This window comes from Ursus arctos, unplaced genomic scaffold, assembly GCF_023065955.2.
Source record: "Ursus arctos isolate Adak ecotype North America unplaced genomic scaffold, UrsArc2.0 scaffold_15, whole genome shotgun sequence".
Taxonomy (NCBI): domain Eukaryota; kingdom Metazoa; phylum Chordata; class Mammalia; order Carnivora; family Ursidae; genus Ursus; species Ursus arctos.
This window is the reverse complement of record NW_026622819.1, coordinates 24,948,518-24,961,552: the sequence shown is the minus strand read 5'-3', so window position 1 is coordinate 24,961,552 and position 13,035 is coordinate 24,948,518. Positions and strand designations below refer to the sequence as shown.

The following is a 13,035-nucleotide window of genomic DNA, read 5'->3' as shown; positions in this document are numbered from 1 at the left end:
CTGCTTGTGTTCCCTCTCTCACTGGCTGTCTCTATCTCTGTCAAATAAATAAAGTCTAAAAAATAAAAAATAAAAAATAAATAAAAAAAAGAGAGAGAGAGAAGAGATTCTGTACTTATTATTTGCATTTTTCCATCTGGATCAGGAAGATGGGAAAAACAGGTCCACACCACACCCAAATTGCCTGCCCCACCCTGTCCCATCCAGTCCAGTCCCATCCAGTCCAGTCCCACCTAGTCCAGTCCCGTCTGGTTCTAGAGGTCATCAGAAGATTTAACATGCTAAGGCGAATTCACATTCCAAGAGCATTCACACAGGAAGGCATTCTGTTAACAAAACCCATTGAACAGATAACTAAGCCATTCATTTTTAGGTCTGTGAAACTGGCATGACACATAGGGCACATTTCTTATTTTTATTTCAACATTTAAAATATTCACAGATGGAGTATTATATTCATTGACATCTCCATGGAAGATGTACCAAACAAAGCATACAGGTTATTCCACAATTACAGAATTACATATTTGTGACTATGTGAATGTTTACCCCTAGACTTTATCTGGAAAATATCATTTTAAAAACAAAACAAACTTTTAAGTTTTTCACTGGATTAATTTCCATAACAAATAAATAGCAAAGAATTTCAGGAGACACCTAAATATTAGCCAGCGCTTTTGAAAAATTTCAAACTTTTACAGTGCTCTTTCTGACATCCCTGTCAGGAACACTTAAATAACACTCAATTCTTTCTCTTTTCTCCTCAATAGCCAAGCCAGGATGTACATACTTTTTTTTTCCTAAGTCTTTTTTCCTATATAGAAATAGGTCCATCATCACAGCAACTTGACTAGCTAATGAGGTAGGAGTATTCTTCAAAAGCATTTATAAAGTAAAAGCAAAAGAGAATAATCAAATTATAAAGACGTTGGGGTTTTTTTATTTTTTGTTTTAGTGGTTGCTCTTTAAGTAAAATGCCAAGGGCACTAGAAATTGGTCAAATGTTACCCATACTTGAAAAGACAATGAGGAAAAACCCCACTGGAAAAACCCTGCTACGAGTATACTCAGGGCTGGCATTAATTAAATTCATTCTGGCTTTACCAAGTAAGAAACTGCTGCCTCAAAATGCCAAGCTTTCTTCCTGGAAGAAATCTTACCAAGAAGGTAATTTTAAACAGAAAACCTCAGTCCCCTACCTTCTCTTCTCAGTACAATTAACTGGTCTCTTCTTTTAAACCCAGTTCTCATCACTTCCTTTACCCCCCAAAAAAAGACAAGTAATTTCTGTATATTGTATATCCAATAACAGTTTAAATGAATTCAGCAGTCAACTTATCAAATTCTGCCAGGGAAACACTCCTTATCTGAAGTTGTAATGACAGAATGCTATACAACTAGGAAATGCCTAAGTAATAGATTTCAGCACCATCTCTGTATTAGCAGATTGTTTCAAAATGCACATGCACACTGAATTCATATATACCTAGGAAACTTTCCCATTATTCCCTCTTCAACTACCCTGAAATCAAAGTTCTGTGTTCTAACTACCCTTTCTGCATATACAATGAAGAATACTTTACAAATCCACCCAATTAAGTTAATAGAACACGTATATGTTCCCAAATAAGTGGAAGTTATCAATCAAGTATGAGTTGTCTAAAATACCATTTTGAACACTTTGGGTACCTATAATCTAATGGAGGCTAAAATAGAAGATTTATTTCCCCAATTATGCACCTATTAGGGTTACTGCTAAAAACATTAGAAAAATCATCTAAAAAATGTAAAAACATACTTAAAACAGAATAGCTGCCAGGGGAAAATTTAGTTAACTGCATGTGTCCTGGCAGCTAGTTTTGAAATCAAGTCCTTGACAATTCTACTATAAAATGTTTTCGACGCAGTAATCAAACTTGGTATAATAGTGCAACTCTCCGACATGGCAGTAAACCATTTAAGATTAGCTACCAAAAATAATTTGCTAACAAGATTTTACATGTCTTTAAATCTGTCTTTTTACTATCCCATCTAGAATTGTGTCCTATCGATGTGCTCAAAATATCCTATGTTTCATTTAGTTTGAAGAGAATTTCTTCCTCTTCATTGCCACCTTCTTTCATTTCAGCTATAGTTCACCTAAATTCTCTTCCTAAGGCACACCATGCCCTATTTATTGCTGCAAAGCCCCTGAAATCGTGCCTCAATCTGGGTCTGCTTCATCACTATGCTTTAATGAAAAATCACTTCAGAGTGCCTGCTAAAACTCAGGAACATTAAGTCTAGAATACTATTGTCCAGTAGATTAACTGGAAAAAAAAAAAAAAAAAAAAACCAAGTCTACTAAGAAAAGGCCAAAAAACAGAAACATATGTTCTATATACTCTTTCCTCCAAAAACTAACCACATTACGTACTATGACAGTAAAGCTCAGTGCTATCTCTGGCTACATATAATCCATACTCACTGTTATAAAATAAAATGTTAGGCCAGTAAGCTTTCACAATTTTTATTAAATCCTAATCTAATATAACAGTATCTGATTTTTTATAGACATCATCCCATGGTGAACATATTTAATAAGTGAAAGCAAATCAGACATCAAAGTCATTATTCTCTGCAGACTAAGCAATAAACTACACAGAACACTACAGGTAACGACATACACTTACTTGCTCAGAATTTTCATACAAGCCATGTTTTTTTATCAAACTATATCTCCTAATATTTAATACAGTAGAATTAGTGATTGTAGCTCTCATATAATATTTTAATTACAAGTACCTTATTGAGATAACTAACATTTTGACAGTTTCACTGACTTTCCAAATTAGTATAATATATTCAAGAAAGAGAGCAAAAAGTGAAATGAAAACTGAACATGAAGTTATTAAAGGAAAATGAAGTAAAGATTAAGGGGAAGGTGAAATATCACTGGGGTAGAAAAATCCAACAAGTCTAGACATTTGACTGGAAGAAAACAGATCAACTATGGACTTCACAAGTCAGAGTTTATAAATTCAATGCAATACAAATTCTTTTGAATGTAAAAGCCAAGGTGATACTAACAGGTCTATGAACTGTTACTTTTGGCCTTAAACAGTACCAACTCTTTTGATCAAAAAAGGCCACAACAGTTAAGATTGTATTATTTGATTTTATTTTACACTAGGTGGCGGGCACAAAGCAATCCTCCTTAATAAAGTTGACAATTAGTTTCACTCAGAACACTTTTAATAATGCACATAAAAAAAAAGGTATTCATCTTACAAATTGTACTGCAATCCAAATATACAACAGCTTGGAAAACAACGTTTAGAAAACAAAAGCCAATGTAAAAAGACAGATTAAAACAACTAGAACAGTACAGGTTTCATATGGCTCTGATTTTACAGTTTTCTTACTGCATCATCAATGTCCGAAATCTGTTCCTTCAGCTGGCTCCATTGCTCGGGATTTAAAGAAATACCTAAAACAAAGTTTTAAAAATTAAAAGTTGGAAATCGATGTAAACTTTGACGATTTTCACACTTCCAACTAAATAGCTGTTCTACTGCCACTCTGAATGGCATAATGGTACCATACTGAGAGTCTAATCTCTTCACTTGTTATTACAGATTCATCACAATTACCTGAGCAGACCAGTCTTACACCCAGTTTTACTTCCAACACTGTATGCTGCACAAAACTTATTATAGCCTGTGAGAACAAATGATGATGTGAAGATATGGCTCACAAACCATGCAAACTAGCAGGCTAAGTGGCCAGGTCCAGATTTCATATGTGACACTCCCATTTCTACGTCTAGTTGGTTCCAACATTTGCTCAAAATTTCTATAGGAACTCAAGGTGAACAACTGTGCTGAGTTCTTCCAGAAGGATTCATTTCACTTTGGAAAAATTCCTGGGACACAACCCATACAGGACTTCTCAGAATGTACACAGTGGTTAAAAATGCATTCTGGAGCCCTGCGGTCCGGGTGCAAATCCCAGCCTTCCTATACCACTAACTGTTTGACCTTAAAAAAAAAAATCTCTAAGCCTCAGTCTTCTCACCAGTAAAATGGTATTTACACCTCAAAGTGATGTTGTGAATCAATAAATTAGCTATTCTGATAAAATGCTTAGTGTATCACCTGACACAAAAGTAAACACTTAAAATGTTAGCTAATAACATGTCTTCTATTTAAGAAGTAAAAATGTGAAGAGAAAGTACTTTTGTACTTGGAGCTTCTAATGTTCGAATACTTGACCCATATAAATAGAAAAATAAACTAGAATTGGAAGGATTAGTGTATTTCTCAGAAAACTGCTGGGAGGCCATGAAATTGAGAGAAAGGCAGAAGAATATATTGGGTCAACACCTTGGAAGGGCTTTAAAGCTGATGAAATTGTTTTAATAAACATCTGCAGGAATAAGAGAAGAAATCTGGCATTGGCCACAATGGAACAACTTGAATGAGCAGTCCAGAAGTGGCCTTGAACAAGAAAATGTTAAAGGTACGAAAACAGAGAGGTTAGGTTTGATAAACCTAAGAGCTGCATAAAGCAAACAAGTGGTACCTTCAAGATGACAAACAGGCAGAGTAGAAGATAAAGAGGCATATTTTTATCTATGGATCAACCTAAAAAAGCTAACTACCCAAATACATGAATTTATGTTAGTACATAAATGTTCTTTAGCTATATGATGAATAAATAAAGCATGCTTCTATGATGCTGATGTGTTTGGGACTGGGTGAAGTACAAATGGAAGAAGGACAAAGACCCGCTAAAAGGACACCCCCCCGCCAAAAGGAGACACCATAAACCAGAATTTTTCATTCCTAATTTTACAACTTCCCAGATAGTGCCTGCTCTACTTAAGAATTCACGTCAATTTTATTTTCTAAAGTTACATCCAAGCAAATTAGCAGCCAAATGAAGTGAGATTAGGGGTGTTATTTTTTCTGGGTTTTATTCAAACAGCTATTTAAGAAATGTCATTAAAATAAGTTAAATATTACGTCTAAAAGACTACAGAAAACAAAGAATCAACTGAATGAGGATGTTCCAAATACACTGCCAACATTATTTCAATTTTAAATACGGTAGGTTACTTTTTAGTTTAGTCCTAATTATTAGGACCAAATTCAGGAAATGAAATCTCACCTTTTCTTCCGGGTTTCATTTCACCTTCTGGATCCATCCAATATTCTCTAATATCAATTAGGACTTTCCCTTTAAAGTCCCGAACACTGACGTACCTCATTTTCCCAATCTGCAAAAGAAACAAAAACATAGAAAGGTATTCATTTCAACAGTGGTGTCCATATTTATATTCACAACTTGCTGCATACTCCCTCTAGTTTTAATCATGAAAGTAACTACTATTCTCAACATCAAAACTACAACCAAAGGAAATGTCACTGTTAAGAAGAAATCTTTCTTAAAATGATGGAATTAAAAGAAATTACATCTCATACTTCCAATCATTTTCACATTAAAGGAATCATTAGTAAAACAGAGCAACACTATGAAAAACAGTATGGAGGTTCCTCAAAAAATTAAAAGTAGAATATATGATCCAGCAGCCCCACTTCTGGGTATGAACCTAAAAGAAATGAAGGCAAGGTCTTGAAAAGGTATTTATTTGTACACCCATGTTCACAGCAGCAGAACTCACAACAGCCCAAAGATGGAAACAGCCCCAATGTCCATTGTGAGATGAATGGGTAAACAAAATGTGACATATAAACAGACCATGGAGTATTATTCAGCCTTTAAAAAGGAAATCCCATCACATGCTACAACATGGATGAACCTTACTGAAAATGTGGTAAGTGAAATAAACCACATACAAAAAGATGCATACTGGGGTGCCTGGGTGGCTCAGTCAGTTAAGCATCCAACTCTTGATTTCAGCTCAGGTCATGAGGGTCTGAGATCAAGCCCCACATGGGGCTCTGTGCTAGGTAGGGAGTCTGCTTAAGAGTCTCCCTCTGCTAATGCTAAGTGAAATAAGTCAAGCAGAGAAAGACAATTATCATATGATTTCTCTCATCTATGGAACTTAAGAACTAGGATGATCGGTAGGGGAAGAAAGGGATAAAGAAAGGGGGGGGTAATCAGAAGGGGGAATGAAACATGAGAGACTATGGACTATGAGAAACAAACTGAGGGCCTCAGAGGGGAGGGGGGTGGGGGAATGGGATAGACCGGTGATGGATAGTAAGGAGGGCACGTATTGCATGGTGCACTGGGTGTTATACACAACTAATGAATCATCGGGCCTTACATCGGAAACCGGGGATGTACTGTATGGTGAATAACATAATATAATAAAAAATCATTTAAAAAAAAAAAAAAAAAGAGTCTCCCTCTGCCCCTCCCCCCGCACACTCAAGCTCTCACTCTAAAATAAACAGATCTTAAAAAAAAAAAAAAAGATGCATACTGAATGATTCCAGCATGATTCCACTTATACAAGTGCCTACACTAGTCAGATTCAGAGACACCAAAATTAGAATGGTAGTTATTAGAGGCCCAGGGGAAGAGGGAAAGGGGAGTTTTTTAAGTTTTGCTAAAAGAAAGTTCTGGAGATCTGTTTCACAATAATATAAAAATAGTTAACAGTACTGCATGCTTAAAAATGGTTAAGATGGTAAATTCTATGTTGTTTTTTACCACAAAAATCATAAGAAAGCAAACTTTTGCAGTACAAACTACAACCAGTAGGAATCCACAGACCCCCATTAGCTATATACCATTCTAAAAATCCAGGGATCCGGTCAATAGAACGTGAGAAAGCTTTTTCTTTTAGACATTCATTTCAAACAACATCTTTAACACACTTCACCATAGTCTCAAATTAAGAACCTAAAACTACCCACAGAAAATCGTTTTTCAAAAACTTTATACTGTGCTTAACACTACAAATTCCACGGAGAAGGAAAAGGCTTTACTCAACAAAGCGTCTGTAAGCACTTTCCAGGAAGTCTTACACTGTAAGACACTGTCTATACTGTCTAGCACTTCAACTAAGAGGTCATACTTTCTGATCAAAACTTGTAACGCCTGTACCTATCTCTTACTCATTCTAAAACTACTCATTCTAAAACTACTCTTCAATCCTACTGACTAAAAACTGACCATGATTTTTGTACTTAGAACCTATCAACATGTAAAGATTCTGAGTTTGGCTATGTTCCTTTCCCCTCCGACCTGGGTCCCTTGATTATTAAATAATCCTTTTTATTGGGATACCAAGTATTACCGTAGTAGAATCAGAGCTGTGCTGACCCAGTACATATTAATGGCCTCCATCTTGCGTACATCCTCTTAAACTGCTTTTTCTTGTCTCAGCCAAGTCTGGTTCATTTTCCTTTAGTTTTCTATCCTTAAGTTTCTGGTCCTGCTGGTGTGCCTCTACTTCCAGGGCATACCCCATGCTTTACGGAGAAAATGAAGTCCACTGGGTATGGGTAAGTGCCTTCAAATCTCTCTTCTCTGTACTCACAACAGCATCAACTCTTAACTTTTTACTTTTTCTATCCCATTTCTTACTTATGCATTCTTTCCCTTTCCACTGACTTATCTACCATTTCCTAACATGCTCATTCCCCTCTTTCTATAAAGCATTTTCCCTGATCTGGAGCATTTTATAACTTTTACCACAACATGGTAAAAGTATGACCTTCTTCTTTATATTGCTAAATTTTCAAAGGAGAAAAATACTGTTTCTACTAATTGAATTCCCACCACCTAAAGTCACCAGTGATTTTATGGTCAGTTTTAATGGCTTATTTTTTAATTAGTCTTCTTTGTACCCCCTAAGTGCCTATCATACTAGGTTCCAAGTAAACTGTTTTAATGGATAAATCAAATAAGACCAAAATAATTATTACAGTGAAACCATTAACTGTGATTTATAATACTGATTTAATAACTCTAAGAAATGTATAAGTATCTTAAGCAGCTAACCACAGAACTGAATGTTGTTTCATTTTGGTTTTTACGGTGAACCCACTAGCTAATAAGGCCTCTGCATGAGCTAGCTGAATATGTAATATTAAAATGTGCTGAAAACCTACGAAAATGGTACTGATTAGGTTAAGTCAAGTACAACTTCGGTGTGGGCTTGAGCATGTAGAAGGGACCTTAGGTATTAGGATCTAACCTTGAAAAAGCAAGAGAAAAAAATGACAAGGACATAGAAGGGACTAGGCAGAAAGATACAACACTGCTGAGACTCAAGGACAGGTTGAAATAGATGGAGCTATACTGAAGAGGACTTGAAAAATGAGGAAGAGAATTCTGGAGCCTTTATAGGTTCTTGGACTAAGGACCAAAACAAAACACAGAAGCAGAAAAAATACTACTACTACTCTCTTCTGCAAAGCTTGTATTCCTGAGAATCTAAAATCTGAATACAGGGTTAAAACTTTAAAATCACACTACAGGGGAGCCTGGGTGGCTCAGCCAGTTAAGCGTCTGCCTCCGGCTCGGGGCATGGTCAGCAGGGAGCTTGCTTCTCCCTCTGCCTGCTGCTCCTCCCCCGCTTGTGCTCTCTTGCACTGTCTGACAAATAATAAAATCTTTTTAAAAAATTTAAAAAAATAAAATTGCACTTGCAAAAGAATTAAAAATCAAGACTGAAAGCAAATCTTTTTATTAAAAAGAGAGACAAGCCCATTGTAAGTATATTAATGGCATTTTACCAGTCTTAAATTAGTACTAACAACTATTCAATTATTATAAAGAACATGGAACAACACAATAAACACAAAACAAATGGTTAGCTAGAAAATTTAATTTCTACTCTTGCTCCATAGAAACTTTTCAGACGATCCTTTATCCGTGATTTCAATGAGGCGTGCTATAAATATTTTTGTTTGCTATAGATTAACAGAAAAGGCATTTTCTTCCTCCCAAACGTGGCTTGACCATCCACATATCCAAAACCTTGTCAATTTACAATTTGAAGTCCCTCATCACTTTTCAAATAACTTGTATTTGATATATAGTAAATAAGAAATTATTCAAAGTAAGGAAAAGGTATAGACCGGTAAAATGATACTCTAAAATTTGCTAACGTTTTGGAGAACACCAGCAACAAAGAGCTGTGCGGTTGGAAGGAAGGGAAAATGTGGGAACACCCACTAACACTGTTCTACCAAAATGAGTCTCTTATTATAATCTAAAACTTACTGTGCATTTTGTAGCCAATCCCTAGTATATCCGTGTTCATTTCAACCTAAAAGGTTTTAATGAAAATCTCCAAACAAAGAGATTTGTTTAGAAAAATGCACCATGTTTATCCCTGTAATTTTTCATTCTCTGATACCAAAGCAGCAAAACCATAGCAGGAAGTACATTCACTCCAGAGTTTAAGCAACAGTGGATGACATCAGAAGGAGAAAGTTAGAAGGATGCTTTGCCCTTAAGATCAGGAACAAGGCATGGATGTCTACTCTCATCACTTTTTTTCAATATTATACTGGAAATACTAGCAACAAAGCAAGAAAAAGAATTAAAAGGATGATGTAAAACAGACAAAATCAACACCACACAAAGTTCTAAGTCTCTAAAAAGTACATATGTAACCTATTATAAATAAATATACAATACGCATATATCATGTAATATTATAACATTTTTTCTAGCAATGAACTGGAAAATGAAGTTAAGAGAGAAAAGATTTATGATAGAACCAAACAACATAAAATACCAGGGGTGCCTGGGTGGCTCAGTCGGTTAAGCTTCTGACTCTTGGTTTCAGCTCAGGTCGTGATCTCAGGATCGTGGGATGGAGTCCCTCATGGAGCTCCATGCTCAGCAGGGAGTCTGCTTCTCTCCCTCTGCCCCTCCCCCCCTCTCGCATGCACGTTCTCTCAAATAAATCTTTAAAATATATATATATATATATATATATATATATATATATATATATATATAATACTTAAAAATAAATTTCACAAAAGATGTGCAAGACCTCTACAATGAAATTCACAAGACAAATTCAAGAAGATCTAAATAAATGCAGAGACTCCACCTTCATGAACTGGAAGACTGAGAACTGCCAAGCTGCCTGTTCTCCCCAAACTGATCTTCAGCCTTACCCGATCCCAATCAAAATCCCGGTAGGCTTTTCAGTAAAACTTGACAAGCCTGATTCTATAATGTGTATGGAAATACAAAAACACAGAAGAGCAAAATCATTCTGAAGATGAAGAATAATGTTAAAGGACTTTCACTGATTTCAAGACTCACTATAAAAGTGCAGTAATTGTGACTGTGATACTGAAGTGAAAAGTATTCAATGGAATAAAACAGAGATCAGAAATAGACATGTATTTTATATATCCATGGATTTTTATTATAAAGATCCAACGTGAGTCAATGAAAAAAGTCTTTTCAATAAATGGTACATCACAACTGGTTATCTCTACGAGAGGAGAAATTAGTTCAACTTCTATCTCACACCACACACAGAGAAACTAAACTAATTCTACGTGGATCACACACCTAAACATGAAAGTTAGAACTATAAAAATTCTAGGGAAAAAAACAGTGGCAAAATTTGTGTGGCCTTGGGCTAGACAGAGAAATGTCATTAAAAAGCATTAACCAAAAAAAGAAAAAAATTGATAAAAATGGACTTAATCAAAATTAAAACTTTCTAAAAATGCTTACGAAAATCAAGAGGCTCTTAAGCCTGGGTGTCTCGGTTGGTTGAGCATCTGCCTTCCGCCCAGGTCATGAGCCCGGGGTCCTGGGATTGAGTCCCACATCGGGCTCCTTGCTCAGCGAGGAGCCTGCTTCTCCCTATGCCTGCTGCTCCCCCTGCTTCTGCGCGCACTCGCTCACTCTCTCCCTCTCTCTGACAAATGAGGAAATAAGATTTTCTTAAAAAAAAAAAAAAAAATTAACAGGCAAACCACAGACCTAACAAAAATATCCACTATACTTATAGCTGTCAAAGAGCTTGTACCTAAAATACATAAAGAACTCCTTCAACTCAATAAATCAAATGACCCATTTTTTTAATGGGCAAAAAAGACTTGACCAAAGTGCAAAGTAAACTACAATGAGCTCCTACTACACATCCATTAACTTATGTAAATAGCATTACATACTGACAAATACCCAGTGAGGATATGAAGCTACTGGAATCTCGCACATTGCTGGTGGGTGCGTAAAATGGTACAGCTACTACAGAAAACGGTTTGACAGTTTCTTATAAAGCTAAATATACACTTAGCCTATGACCCAGCAAACGCATCTGATACTGATCCAAAAAGGAAAAAAAAATTCACAAACTTTTACAAGAATGTTCCTGTCAGCTTTATTCCTAGCACCCAAGACTAGATAGAAACAACCCAAATGTCTATCCGAAGTGAATGGGTAAGCAAACTGCTGTATAACCCCCCCACAGTGGAATACCACTCAGCAATAATGAGGAACAAACTATCGATAACAGTAAGAACTGACGCCAAGATGTTACGCTGAGCAAAAGTAGCCAGACACAAAACAATACAAACTATACACTTACATTTATATGAGGTTCTAGAATAGGCGAAATAAATATATAGTGGTAGAAATCAGATCAGTAGTCACCTCAGGCAGGGGGAATAATTGCAAAGGGAGGCCAAGAGGGAACTTTCTGGGGTAATGGAAACGGCCTCACTACAAGAGTATAAACATTTATCAGAGCTGACCAAATTTTATGCTTAATGTGTGCATTTTGTTATATATATAAATTATCTGTCAATAACGTTTATTAAAAAGAAAGGAACTTGCCCAACAGTCATCTCTCCCTCGAGGAAAAATGAATAAAAGCTGATAAGCTCTTACCCACCCACTCCCAAAAAAACAAGAGGAGATAATAATATATGGATAAATGATTAAAGTAGAAAGAATAAAGATCTCTACAATCACGTTATAAGAGGAAATAATAAAATCGGATGACAAAATGCATGTAATTTTACATTCATATAATGTGGAATTAAACAAGGGGGGAAAAACATATGGAATGTTGATCTTAAATTTTTTTGATTCCCCTCTCCTTTGGAGATCTGATGAAGGTTACAATAATTCCTTCATATACCAAAAAAAAATTCAAATAAAAATATAATAATTTCAGCTCCACACCGGATTAAGAATTGTCTCTGTAATGACAGAATTTTAAAGGATCAGATTTTTCCTTAAATCATTAAATCAACTAAGGTAGTACTGATCCTTGCGCCTAACTTTGAAGAAAAATACAGATCGAAGTTCCCTGCCTCAACCATCCTGACCTTTAGGACACAAGTACTAAGAATTTACAAAATAGGTCCCCCGGCTGTCTTTAATATAAGTCCTACCCTCAGCAAGGTTATGTCTCTACCCAACCAAGTTCTTAAACTCAGAGCTGAAGGAACCAGACACAAGGCAAGCATCTAGTGGTATTTCCGCTCTAGCCAGGGTTCTGCCCAAACCATTCTGGAGTTTGAAAAATCAGTTAAGTGACTTTCCCTGGGTACAAAGAGCTGCTTATGTTTATGCACAGTGCTTTACCAGAGTAAGATTATTTCTTCTAATTCTTAAGTGACGGATATGGAAGTTAAAAAAAAAATTTGTCTTAAGGCTACTAATACCCAAACAGTTCTAATTTAGATTTTAGATCTATTTATTTTTGACAAAGTATACCTGATAACTTGGGTCCTGACAGAGCCTAGCAATGTCTTAACAAGTTCCATCTATGAGCTGTCTCCAAGGCACTTTCTTGGTAAATAAAAAATATAGAAAACATACAGCTCTATCAAAAAAAAAAAACAAAAAAAAAAAACAAAAAAAAAAACCACAACCCTTTACAAAACACGAGTCTGATTTCTCCTTCCAAAAATCTCATCCTTCACCCATCTAATAAAATTATCAAATTATTACAAATAAAAATGAAGCCCTCATTGTATATTACACAACCAATGTACTCTAACATGCTCTTAAACCAATTAAAATTCAGTATTACCAAGATATTTTTCTATGGCCAAAATACCATTACAAGGAAAAAGCTAC

At 35.7% G+C, this 13,035-nt stretch overlaps 1 protein-coding gene across 2 annotated transcripts in view; it reads right to left on the bottom strand.

Annotated features, from left to right (window-relative positions):
* Positions 1-401: 401 nt before the first annotated feature.
* Positions 402-13,035, bottom strand: part of SUB1 (SUB1 regulator of transcription) — a 28,343-nt gene continuing 15,709 nt past the window's right edge. For both annotated transcript variants that reach the window (XM_057312184.1, XM_026506763.4), the window contains exons 4-5: positions 5,152-5,260; positions 402-3,469 (exon numbers count right to left, since the gene is read on the bottom strand). In XM_057312184.1, the coding sequence (XP_057168167.1) occupies positions 3,390-3,469; positions 5,152-5,260 (189 nt within the window). In that variant the 3' untranslated portion in view covers positions 402-3,389. The remainder of the gene's footprint in view (positions 3,470-5,151; positions 5,261-13,035) is intronic.